Raw genomic sequence first — 13,484 nt, 5'->3', positions numbered from 1 at the left:
AGATGCTGACATTTGGACAACCGCTTAAAATCCGACATGCTTCCGGACTCCACTCATGCCCGTAGCGGGATTTTCTGAACGTCTGACCTCACACCTGCTGTATGTTCTGGAAATGATCATAGCTAAACTGGGTTATCTGCTATGTGGACAGGAAAGTCTGGATCTTCTCCAGTCCTACCCACATCAGTATGGTTGACAACCCACCAGAAGAGTTGGGGGGCATATATAATTGTACCAGTGTTGTGCCAATATGTGGCATCACTTCTGGCAAGAAACCTCAGTGATGTCACTACTGGATGTTCCATTGCACATAGGGGTGCTGCAGAGGACCAGTCACCATTATTTACCTGCTAGCCTGTTAGATGTCAGTGTCCTTGCTGGGAGTTTTCATACCTTAAGAGGGGATCTGAACCCCTATATCACCACCATTTCCCCGGCCAAGTCCCCTGCAGTAGCCAGCCCACTCATAACTTTGATACCTTTTTTTTGGGGGGGGGGGTGTCAGTAGCTGCTGGATTCCTATAATGTCATAGGTCCTATGGGTTCCCAGCTTTCATTCTTAAAACAATGAAATGAAAATTTCAGAAATCAGGTCAGGTATTCGACCCAGTACAGCTAATGTTTTGGTTCCTTCAATATTAACTCCTCTGAGGAAGTGAGCGTCTGATTCTGCAGCATAAAAGGGTCCAGGCCACTCTTCCTCTGCAGCAGTGTGGAAGGCAGCTCCCTAGAGATAAGTCATAGGCAATCAGTGGCCAATCCATCCCCTTGCCTGCCCTGTTTCTCCTGCTCTCAAGGTCAGATATCTCGTGTTCCTGGATGTGGGATTTCTGCATCAAATTGTTTGTTCATGAATGAGTGGAATGTCAATATGAGAATCTTAAGTCTATTGCATCTGTGTAAAATCTCCCCTCCCATAGTGAAGAAGCACTGACCCTATTTCCATGACCACCATTTGCTTCTAACTAGTTGGTTGGGCCTTTAGAATAGACACAGAGGGGATGGAGGGGTGCTTGTTTGAATGGTGAGTCTTTAGAAAGAGCTCCTTGCACTCTAACACATCAGCCAGAAGTTTATGTCAAACTTCATGTTGCAAGGGAGTTTTGGAGGGTTCTTGAGCAGCTAATGTGTTTTTGTGTAACTTCATCAACCACTCACAGTGAATCCTAAGGGGGGGAGTGCTCAGGAAACTGACTAGTTGTGATGCTAGCATATCTTAAAGATATGCTAAGCATGAGTCAGAGTTACAATGGAACAACATCCCACCACCCTGTCACCTTTAACCACTGTTGCAGCTCTTTGGCAGGCTAGTAGTGTAGGTTCCTGTGCCAGTGTGGAAGAGCGGCCCAGGGGGCATGGTGGGAGGTAGTCAGAATTCATTAGGTTGTATTCACAGTGCAGGACTCTGTCCAGGGCTCTGTTTTGCTTTCCTGCAGGTGATGATTCAACAGAGAAGCTTCAGGGCATTGCCAACACTGTCCCCCCGCCTGCTCAGTCTCAAGTCCCAGCCCACTTCTTGGAGTGGAGCACTGCATCCAGCCAGCTTTTCCATCTGCAACTCCATTCCACTTAGATGCATGCTGTACCAGGAAAGGCTCAGTCTGTCTCCCCACACCCCTAGGGAAGTGGCATTTTGAGTCACTGCATATTTGCAGTTCAGTAAAGTATGAGTTGTTCCACAATTGTGTCTCAGGTTCCAGCTGCATGACAGGAGCTCCACACCCCTCCTTGCCCCAGTCCCTCCTCATCCCATCTGTGATTCCTGCATAGAGCTGCCTGATGACATGTCCAAGAGGGAAGTCTCTTGCCAAATATACCCGTGTTTAGGTGGTTGGTTGTGCAGATGGTGCAGGTGGGAGATTGCTACGGCCCCTACTGACTCAGTCAGGTGTCCTATTACTGTTAGACAGGGCTCTGTTCCTTTATAGGGGTGGGGTGTGTGCTGTTGACAAGGCCCCACAGTCCATGGCCCTATCCCTTCCCACTCCTCAGCTGTGATGTGCACAGGGCTGGGCCCTGATTGGTGATAGGTTCTGTCCAGTGCACCTTGTGACCAGTAAAGGACATGACGGAATGGTTGCAGCTTGTGTAGCCCCATTGTAACTCTGTCTTTTCCCTGCGTCCCAGTCTCTCTGGAACCCTTTAGGGTGGGGACTAGCAGCTCCATGAGTGCGCCAGTGGCCAGCCATTGCACCATGGGTGGCACTGCCTGAAACCTTTATGTTTGGCTTCTCTGTTACTGATTGGCTCCAACTATCTTTCCCTTTATGTGATAATTGGGACTAAGTACTTGCTAGGACTCCACAGAGATTTGTCCTGGCTGTCATCTATATCTAGCTGGGGTACGAAAGTCATCAGTGAAGTAATTTTTAGTCATTATTCATTCACTGGTTGTCTTGATAGCTCCTTAGGGTTACTAGCATGCCTGCAGCTTCAGAGTCACAAAACATGTCAATAGTTGGCATTCCTTCTATAAGAATCAACAGTATTCCTTTCAGCTATGCCCATATGAAAGTTTGTGCTGCAGCAACCTCTAGAGGAGAGATTTGGATGCTTTGATATAAGCCCCCATACATTGCATTATACAAAGGAGGTCACCTATACATGCAGGAAAGGTGCAGACATTGCCACCAAACTTTATGAGATCCTGCTGGTGTCATTTGTGTTGCTATTTGTTTGCTTTTCCCCTCATTTATTTGGAGCAGGGAGAGCCAAACTAGTTGCCCTGAATATGGCAAATTTGGGTTATTATGGTAAGGCAGTCAACCCCACTGGAATTGAAGAAATGGAGGGGGTAGTGATTTCATACCGCTCTTTTTGGATTCCATGTTGTGTATTTGTTTCACATTGATTTGACTGTTGCTGCAAAAGCATACTGCAATATAGAATTTCTTTGCAAAATTTAACTACTACATTAGAAAAAATAGTTTACAGAAAAGCAAAGCAGAAGCAAAGAATATATCCAAGAGGGCAGCCGTGTTGATCTGAACCAGTTGAACAAAGCAGTAGTCAAGTTTCACCTTTAAGACCAACAAAGTTTTATTCAGAAAGTAAGCTTTTATGTGCTCTCTAAGCACACTTCATCAGATGAGGGGATCAGGTATTGTGGGCTGAAATACATGCCATTTGTTGTTTAAGAGTGCAAACTGGCTGTGGTCACATGATAAAACAGCGTGGTTTGGCCATTTGGTCTGGATAGCCATAAAAGGTAATAATACTATACTATTATAATAGTGTATAATATACTATAATAATAGTGTATCAGAATAATTTTTATATTGACATACTCAAATAAGGGATATTGGCTATTCATCTCATTACATATACCTAACCCATTTTCATTTTATGCATTCTTGTTTTCTAATGGCAGACTAGAATGATGTTTATAATGCATAGATTGATGCTGATAAGTAAATTAGGTAGCCTACAACTAGGAAATACATGTCCTTCTGTGATTTGTAAAAACACCAATTGGCAGGGAACTTTATTACCTTTTATGGCTATCGAGACCAAATGGCCAAGCCACACTATTTTATCATGTGACCACAGGCAGTTTGCACTCTTAAACAACAAACTGCATGTATTTCAGCCCACAATACCTGATCCCCTCGTCTGATGCAGTGTGCTTAGAAAGCACATGAAAGCTTACATTCTGAATAAAACTTTGTTGGTCTTAAAGGTATGACTTGACTCCTGCTTTGTTCAGAAGCAAAGAATGTCAATGGTAATTTGCTCCTATTAATTATCATAGTTTCCCTCTCTCTCAGAAACAGTAAATTGCTACATTTAAACAGTTTTTCACATTTTCATTACCTGAAACTTTATTGTAATGTCTTCCATGACTAAAGTAGACAGTTTAAACTTTAAATTTTTTATTAATTTTTCAACTATAACCAACAACCTTAATACACTCTAAACAACAAAACAATTACAATAAAGTACATAGCTTATCTTCATGGCATAAGTACTATTGAATCTAAGCAGAGCACCACTACCGTTTTCTATCCCATGAGAACATAAGAGGAGCCCTGCTGGATCAGACTAGTGGTCCATCTAGTCCAGCATCTTGTCTTAAACAATGGCCAGCCAGTTCCTCTGGAGGGCCAACAACAGGGCTTAGAGGATGAGACCTTCCCCTGATTTTGCTTTCTAGCCCTGATGTTCAGATGCTTTACTGCCTCTAAACTTAAAGGTTCCCTTTAAACACCATGGCTAGTAGCCATCTGTCTAATCTCCCTTTAAAGCGGTCTATTCCTGTGGCCATCACTACATCCTCTGGCAGCAAATTCCACATTTTAATCACTTGCTGTGTAAAGAAATATTTCCTTTTGTTCATCCTGAATATACTGCCCATTAGCTTCATTGGATGCTCTCAAGTTCTAGTATTTTGGGAAAGGGAGAAAAATTCCTCTTTGTCAACTTTCTTGACCCCATGCATAATTTTATAAACCTCCATCATGTCCCCCCCTTAGTCAAATATTTTCTAAACTGAAAAGCCCCAGACACTTCAGCCTTTCCTCATAGGGAAGGTGCTCCGACTTCCATTCTGATTACTACCTCACATTAACATGAATATCATAAGAGGCTCAATTATTATTTCCAGGGCTTTTTTGGCAGAAAAACCCCAGCAGGAACTCATTTCCATATTAGGTCCCACCCCTTGACATCAGCATTGTTCCACATCTGAACTCATTTGCATATTAGGCCACACCCCCTGATGCCAAGCCAGCTGGAACTGCATTCCTGTGTGTTCCTGCTAAAAAAAAAAGCCCTGATTATTTCCATGCTATAGGTAAGATGCCTCTATTTTTCATATATTCTCCCCATTAGACCAATTGCTATTGAGAGCAGAGACTCATTATGGGGACAGATGTAAGGGACATCCTGGATCTTGAGAAATGTATATATACGCAAAATTTCTATCATTGTGTATGGTTCAGTTCTTAAGTCATTGCGCTAACTGCCTCCAAACTTCCTGTTAATTGTTTACGTAGCATACTGAGAGATCATATTTGTTCATTCTTGTATTAAGTCTGCACCTTTTATTGGACTATTATTGCAACTATTATAAATCCATGGTCTATTTCCTCACAGTGATACATGGCCAGACTTGATATAATCAGAGGGGCACAGTGGGTGCCTGAAACTCACTTAAACTTTGGATTTCGCTTTTCTTTCTAGATGATGCTTGAAAATAAAAGCCAACATCAGTAAAAGAACAGTTTGAAACAGGCACTCCCTAGAACCATTTCCCAGTCTCTCCCTTTATCCAAGCCACAAAAAACAACAGAATGAACATGCCCCTAAGGATCTTCCACAAACTGTAGAAAGCACTGGAGCTCTATTTATTTTCTGCCTCAACTCAAGAGAAAGTGCAAGCAAAATGGAACAAGCAAACATATTGAGGAAACCACCTTTTTATGGTCAAGAAAAACACTGGCATTTTGTGTTACAGTTCTTAAAGGAAGTGGTTGGGGGGAGTCATAGATACTTAATGGCAAATTAGTGCTGACATTTGACTGTGTTTCAATCAGATCTAAGTTTTGGCACCATTATCTGTACTTTTAAGTTGTTGTGAAGATTCACTTTACCAGCTGTCTTGCTATCTTAGGGGATGTAGTACATTCCTTAGTCATTACTCAGGGGTCAGAAACTAAGAATAAAGCAAGCTAGACTCTGAGTTTTATTTTTAAAGTTATTTGGAATGAAAAGCCAGTAAGTAAGTAAATAAATTGAAGGCCTAGGGAAAAGCATTTGAAGCAAACTGCTCTTTTATAATGTGGCAAGCAGGGTTTGGAATGAATGTCTCAGTGATCAAATTAATTATTTCTGGCTTCTCAGATATGAAGCAAATTTGGGTTTTAAATTAGAACTTCAAACACAACTGATATTGAGATATTTATAATGGATTCACTTTGTTTCTGGACCTTCTTGAAATTCTGAATACTGACGTGAAGAGCTGCAGAATCTGTGGTGCTGTTTCTGCCTTAGTTAATGACTGTGGGACTGTATTCAGCATCACAAGACTTAAGGCAAAATGTGTTGCTTTTATAAGATACAGGATTGTACTATAGTGCAGTGTTTACTATTTATGTCATGCCTTAGACAGGTTTCTTTTTTGTTTGCTTACACTCTTTACCAATTATTTAATCCTAGTACTTTGCTGTTGTTTTTAACTGAATTTTACATTTTGTAATTCTCCTTGAGTCTCAGTGAGAAAGGCATACTATAAATGAAGGTAAATAAAAATGATATTCTGTAGGTGAGCTTGCTTGCATTCCTCCCTCTTTGGCTTGAAACAAACTTTGGTTCCCTCTGAGGTACAAATGCGCCAGTAAGTCAGGGTTTGTTTGCTCACCCAACTGCATTCATATGTCACTGGGGACCCATGTTTATTTAAAAACAAGTATCCTACTTGTGTTTGGTCTAAGGAAAGGAGAGAAGTGCACAAGAGATGGCAACAAGCCATGTTCATGCACATATCTAGGCTGTGTTTGGCATTATTGGTGGTATGACATTTTACCTCTTCTATTACCTCTCGCCCCCTCCCATGACCATCATCACAATCTGTGGTTACTTCCAAAGCATACAAATACCCAACTTTGACAAAGCATGTGGGAGCAACAGTGTCCTCTTGGAGATCAGCACCTTTTACCAGGGATGTTTATATTTAGGACTGCTTGCCATTCCATTTTTGTCAGATGAAGTCTGCTTAGAGCATATGAAAGCTTACGTTCTGAATAAAATTTAGTTCGTCTTAAAGGTGCAAATTGTCTACTGCTTTGTTCTATTGCTTCAGACCAACATGGCTGCCCACTTGGATCTATTACTACTGCTAATAAGACTTGCCTGCACAGCATTCACCTCCCCCCACCCCCAGTTCTATTGCTGCACAGTTGGAACAGCAACCAAGAAGCCCAGCACCTCATGCAAGTGCAAAGAACCCGCAAGTGGAGGAAGAATTATCTTTACTGGTGTGCAGAGATACCTGGGGCATTTCCATTGTCCAGAGAAAGAAGTCAGTGTATTACAAGCATTGGTATAGCTTTACTTTCTTCAGTGTTGATTATAAGAAAGCTTACTTTCTTCAGTGTTTGATTATTATAAGAAAGCTTTGCTCACACCAACTGGTTTGCATTATAACTCGGCATTATTTGTAGGAATGAAAATTATTCAGAGAGATAAATCATATTCATGTTATATAATACAATGTCCTGTTTGTTCTATAGCCTAATGAACTCACTCACTAACAGCCCTTGCACAATTCTTCCAGAAAAGACTAGGTAGTTATTTTGCAAGGGGTGTGTGTGTGTTTCCATATTAAATGTGTTCATGCATCTTCTATTAACCATTGTGCTGAATTATTCATGCATGTCCTCTAAGAGTGGATTTATAGTATTAACCACTATAACGTAGTCCTCTCTAATTTTAGATTTCCAGGTAGAACTAAGTGTAGGGTTCATGTTTTTCAGCCATTAAAGGGGAGAGGGAGGGTTTCCTGTTTATTGTGTTGTGATCGTTTGAGGCGCACTTTCACAATGCCTGAAAAAAGCAACACATAGGAAAGGTTAGCTGAATATCAGGAAGCTCAGCTGGTACAGTAAGAGCCATTTTGCAAGAATGGGTCATCTCCAGTCCTTGGAAACATCAGATCCTTGCAAGCCTCATCATGAAGAGTTGTAGTAATTGAGATGAGTAGGGCTGGACAAGCACTATGAGAAATATGATTTCAGAAATAACACAGAATAATGTTAATAAAACGAGCACCGTGGGAATGTGTAATAAACACATTTGGCAGGGGGCTAAATGATAGGGAGTGAGAAGTCTTTAAAAAGAAAATTAAGCTTTGATGGGTGCAGAAAAATACACACACACATACAGAGGCAGGCATGTTCATAAAACTGTAACTTGAGAACCAGGCTAAAAATGGTTATTTGAGCTCATTAAGTAGGTTCTGGAAGGAGAAGCCGGAGTCACTCACTTAAATGCCAAGTGAAGTTTTCAGTCCATATTGCTTACCATTTTTCTTCTGTTTCTCTCCATCAGAAAATATGGTGGGACTCAGCATGTCATGCTTTAAAAAGGTACCAAATGAAATAGGTATCTTATATACATAATTTGCTAATGGGGTTGGCAAAACAGAGTTCTTTCATTCATTTATGAGTGCATTCCATGCACTCCACAAACCATTGGCCCATCACAGCTCAGTCAGCGTCTCTGGCCTCCCATTGGCTGACTCCCCTGCCTCCAACTACTGCAGCCCTGGGAATGTTGAACAACCCATCAAAACAATCTTAACCAAAGGCCTTAAAAAAAAGCCCAGCAGGAACTCATTTGCATATTAGGCCACACCACCTGATGCCAAGCCAGTCGGAACTGTGTTCCTGCTCAAAAAAAGCCCTGGTCTTACCTCAGAGACAGCCACATCTCCAACTCTTCCCTGTGTCCTCTCTGTCAACTGGTCTCAGAAAGGCATTTGCTGTCCTATCAATGGCACACACAGATGGCCTCCCAGGACATGCAGCTTCTAAAGACTGGTTTCAATAGTTAGTTCTTCCTCAGCCTGTTTCTCCGACGTTACACAGAGCCACAGCTCTACTCTTTACAACATGGATCCATGCATGCTCTAATTTGCTGCTCTGATTTACTGATTGAGTGGTAGCGAAGAACAGTCATTTGAATTTACCTTTAATGTGTATCTTGGAAATATGTTAAGTGAAAGAGAACATGATCACAGAAGATTGTTTTGCCAAGTGCACTGCAGTTAGGATTGTCAGCTCTGGGTTGGGAGTGAAGCCTGAGAAGGGTGGAGTTTGGGGAAGGGAGGAACCTCAGCAGGATATAATGCCAGAGTCCATCTTCCAAAGCAGCCATTTTCTCCAGGGGAAATAATCTTAATGGTCTGGAGATCCACTGTGGGAGCTCTCCAGATGCCACCTGGAGGTTGGCAACCCTAACTGCAGCTGAGCTGCCCAATAGAGTTGCCAATCCCCAGTTGGGCAAAAGAACAACGGCAGCACAATATATGGAATACAAAAATATCAAAAATATTGTGCAAGACACACTCTCTTGAATAGTTTATACAAAATTAAGTATATTGTATTGTGTCATATAATGAACAGCCTACAAAAGTAGGCATACATTCATACAATCAGAAATTAAAGCCAAACAAGAGTCTCAAATACAGTATTTCAGGGAGGACCCCTCACAGTCTCTTAATTTTCCAAATAGAGTACTAAGACTCAATAATAAAGTTTCACAGGAGTCCCTCCGTTGCTTGTTGGCTTCTGAAGGAAAAAATCTTGTCTTCACACAAACTCTGGCTTTGATTGCATTCCTGCAGCTTCCTCATAAGCCAACTGAAAATACCAGCCAAGTTCTCTCTCAAACGCCCATTTCAGTATCTTAATTAAGCCAACCGCTAATTAAGATACTTAATTAAGCCAACCGCTAATTAAGATACTGAAATGGGCATTTGAGAGAGAACTTGGCTGGAATTTTCAGTTGGCTTATGAGGAAGCTGCAGGAGCAGCGGAACGCAATCAAAGCCGGAGTTTGCGTGAAGGCAAGAATTTTTCCTTCAGAAGCCAACAAGCAACGGAGGGACTCCTGTGGAACTTTATTATTGAGTCTTAGTACTCTATTTGGAAAATTAAGGGACTGTGAGGGGTCCTCCCTGAAATACTGTATTTGAGACTCTTGTTTGGCTTTAATTTCTGATTGTATGAATGTATGCCTACTTTTGTAGGCTGTTCATTACATGACACAATACAATATACTTAATTTTGTATAAACTATTCAAGAGTGTGTGTCTTGCACAATATTTTTGATATTTTTGAATCCCCAGTTGGGAGCAGGGGATTCCCCGGTTTGGAGGCCCTCCCCCCACTTCAGGGTCATCAGAAAGTGGTGTGAGGGGGAAGTGTCTGCTGGGCACTCCATTATACACTATGGAGACCAGTTCCCATAGGGTATAATGGAGAATTGATCTGTATGTACCTGGGGCTTGAAGGGGGGCTGGTTTTTTTGTTAGACACCCAAATTTTCAGCATAGCATCCACCATCTCTCCTCAAAACATCCCCCACGTTTTGAAAAGATTGGACCACGGGGTCCAATTATGTGAGCCCCCAAAGAAGGTGTCTCTGTCCTTCATTATTTCCAAACTGAAGGCATTTAAAAGTTGTGAGATCCCTTTAAATGTGATGGCCAAAACTCCTTTCAGATCAGGACCGTAGCCAGAAAATTCTAGATGGGGGGCCCACAGGAAAAATTTTGGATGAAGGGCCCCCCCTCTGGCAGCCCCCACTCTAGCCCTGATCTCCGCACCACTCTGGTGGCCCTGCCCCCCTTCGTGCAGTACCTCCCTCTCCCTCCCAACTCACCAACGCGATGAAACAGGAAAGAGTGGGCTTCTGGGGCTCTTTCAAGACGTCCCTTTGCCCCTGCTGGTCACATCACTGGCGGGAAAAGCTGCTCTAAGGCTGGCAGTTCCTATGCTGGCTTTCCAGTGCACTCAGCAAGCTCAGCGCTGGGGCAGCCAGCGCTGAACTTGTTGAGCATGCTGGAAAGCCAGTGTATGAACTGCTGACCTGGGAGCGGCTTTTCCCACCAGTCATGTGACCAGCAGGAGCAGGGGGACGTCTTGAAAGAGCCCCTAAAGCCCATTCTTCCCTGTTTTGCTGGGTTGGTGAGTTGGGAGGGAGGGAGGCAGGGGGAGGCGCCTGCGGAGTGGGGTGGGGGCTGCCAAAGTGGCGCAGAGAGAGTGGATGCCGGGGAACGGAGGGGACATAAACGTCCAAGGGGGGGTTGGGTGGGGGGCCATGTCCCCCTGTGGCTATGGGTCTGCTTCAGAGTTCAATTGTACTTGTCACACCCTTGTTCCTGGCTCCACCCCCAAAGTCCCCAGATATTCTTGAGTCAGACTTGATGTTGGGGTTTATGCATACTATTCGCAGAGTAAACGTGGAGAGAGCCATGAAAAACAGCCAGGCACATGGTTTAGCTTAAGAAACAAAGTAGTTTACTTTACTAATGAGGAAAAGGTATGACTGGGATTTCTAGAAAACAAAGAAGGATTCATTATCCTATCTAGCTTCTAGGCTACATCTTGACTCTCTCGAGTCTTAACTTCAACTGCTTGGAGATCTAAGGGCTTAACACAAAGGGCAATAAAACTGACCAAATGGTTTCCCTCAGACCACCACCCAAATATACGGATTAGCCTATTAGGGCTCTCCCTCAATGGTCACTATGCATATTGACACCTAGCCTTGGGGGGAAGTAAGTGCACACATTCTCATTGGCTCTACCTACTCACTGGCTAAACATCAGCATGCATATACAAACACTTAATTAACTCATGACAACAGGAAGTGAAATTGCATCAAAAACCAATCCCCTTCTCAAATTCATGAACTGAAGTCATGAAGTTTCAGCTTCTCTCTTAGGTGCTCAAACTTCTTGGTGAGCGGTTTGGTCAGGCTGTCAGCAATCATTTCTTCCAAAGGACAAAACTTTACTTCAATCATTCCTTGTTGCTGCAACACCCTCACCTTGTGGTATCGCACAGAAATGTGCTTGGTCTTGCCTTTGATACTTTCACTCTTGATGAAACTTAGGCAAGGTGTGTTATCTTCAAACAGGGTTACTGGAATAGGCTCTTCTATTCCAAAGTCTCTCAGCAGGTGTATGATCCATTCAAGCTCATTGCAGGCACCTGCTGCAGAATCAAACTCAGCTTCCGTTGTGGACATAGCTACTATACTCTGCTTGCGACTTGTCCTGTTGATCAGGTTGCTTCCATAGAAAAACAGATGCCCACTTACTGATTTGCGTTCAGTAGTGTCTTCGGCCCAATCTGTGTCCATGTATCCAACCAATCTTGGGTCGTCATCAGCTGTAATCTTCACTTTCAGATCAGCTGTCCCAATAAGATACTTAACAAGTCTCTTCACTGCATTCCAATCATGGTGATTAGGTGAGCTTGTCTTTCTGCTCAAGATTCCAACAGCTGCACTTATGTGAGGTCGGGTAAGTTGAGCTAGATACAGTAATTTCCCAATAGTTTCTCTGTACAGATGATTGTCCTTGAGAGGCACTCCATCTTCCAGCTTGAGGTAAGATGGGTCAAGTGGGAAACTTGCTCTCTTGATATCTTCCAGGCTCAGTGCCTTAGCAAGATTCAGGATTTTGGTTCTTTGACTCAGAAAAAAACCCTCCATTCTCTGTTCTTTCTATCTGTATTGCAAGATAGTGGTTCAAAGTCCCAAAACATTTTACTTCCACTTCTGCAATCAGCTTGTCAACTATCTCTTGCACATCAGATTCACATTGACAGCATAAAATCAGTCCATCAGTTGACATCAGTACATACTGGCATTTATCATTCTTCAGTTTGAAGAACAGGCTGGGTTCTGTTTTCTCTTGCTGGAACCCTTGCTTCTGCAGAAAAGCAGTTAGCACTTCATTCAGTCTTTTATCAGGTAAGTTTTCCTTGAGGTTTGCCTCTTCAATCTCAAGGCACTGCACATGCATTCCTTTCTGTGCTGCTATGCTCAGTAGGATTCTGAGAGTGGCATACTTTACAATCAGTTCCCTTGGAATTTCCTCATTGTCTGAGGATTTTTCTGCAGTTTGCAGAACATTACAAAGTCCATATCTGGCAAGTGGTACTCCCTTGTTACTCCTCTGAGATTGCCTCACAGGAGTACTGCCTGTCTCCCCTTCTGTCCAGCTTGATCTGCCTCCCCTTCTGCTTCTAGGGTGCTTTCTGGCCTACCTTGAGGGTCGGCACTACTGGCAGTCAGCCAATCGACCATTTCAGTTGGGGACATTCCTCTATCAGTTTCCTGATCTTCCTGCACTGTGGCTGTCTCAGATATCAGGGGTACACTCCTCTCATCAATATGCACAACATTGTACTCTTTAGATAACAGAGTCTTTGGATCCATCACATCACCTTTTACAGTCTCTAGAGACTTCTCATTGTGCACTGGCTTTCTCTTGCCATAGGGTGGCGCTGTGCCTTTCCCATTTACACATACATCACAAGCTTGCAACTTTTGGTCACATCCTGCAAACTTTTCTTCACATGTATTCAGCAACTTCTTAACAGATCTCGCATTCCTGTGTCCAAGCCTCTTATGGCAGGCATAAAAGCATTCCTTATGAGGACACAAACTTGCTGTTGCCTTATAGGCATGACCCATTTCTACAGGGTCCAGATAGTAAGCACCATCAAATCTCACTGCTTCAAAAAGCACATCACTTCCTGGATGGGCAATGGTGCATTGTCTATCTTTAATCAAAAACACATTTCCTTGATCTGTCAATATCATTACAGAGATTAAATTCTGATCTGCTTGCTCAGAGTAAACACAGTCCTTCAACAACACATCAATTAGCTCTCCAGCCTTTGAATAAACTGAGATCTTCACAGATCCTACTCCGTCTGTCTGTAAAGTATCACCACTAGCAAGTTTCA

At 42.8% G+C, this 13,484-nt stretch overlaps 1 protein-coding gene across 1 annotated transcript in view; it reads right to left on the bottom strand.

The window, feature by feature from the left end:
- AFAP1L2 (actin filament associated protein 1 like 2) overlaps positions 1 to 13,209 on the bottom strand; it is a 144,405-nt gene extending 131,196 nt beyond the window's left edge. The window contains exons 1-2 of the mRNA XM_060242668.1: positions 12,780 to 13,209; positions 11,827 to 11,921 (exon numbers count right to left, since the gene is read on the bottom strand). Coding sequence (XP_060098651.1) covers positions 11,827 to 11,921; positions 12,780 to 13,209 — 525 coding nt within the window. The remainder of the gene's footprint in view (positions 1 to 11,826; positions 11,922 to 12,779) is intronic.
- Positions 13,210 to 13,484: the final 275 nt, after the last annotated feature.

The sequence above is a fragment of the Heteronotia binoei genome, chromosome 6, assembly GCF_032191835.1.
Source record: "Heteronotia binoei isolate CCM8104 ecotype False Entrance Well chromosome 6, APGP_CSIRO_Hbin_v1, whole genome shotgun sequence".
Taxonomy (NCBI): Eukaryota; Metazoa; Chordata; class Lepidosauria; order Squamata; family Gekkonidae; genus Heteronotia; species Heteronotia binoei.
This window is presented reverse-complemented; position numbering and strand designations above follow the sequence as displayed.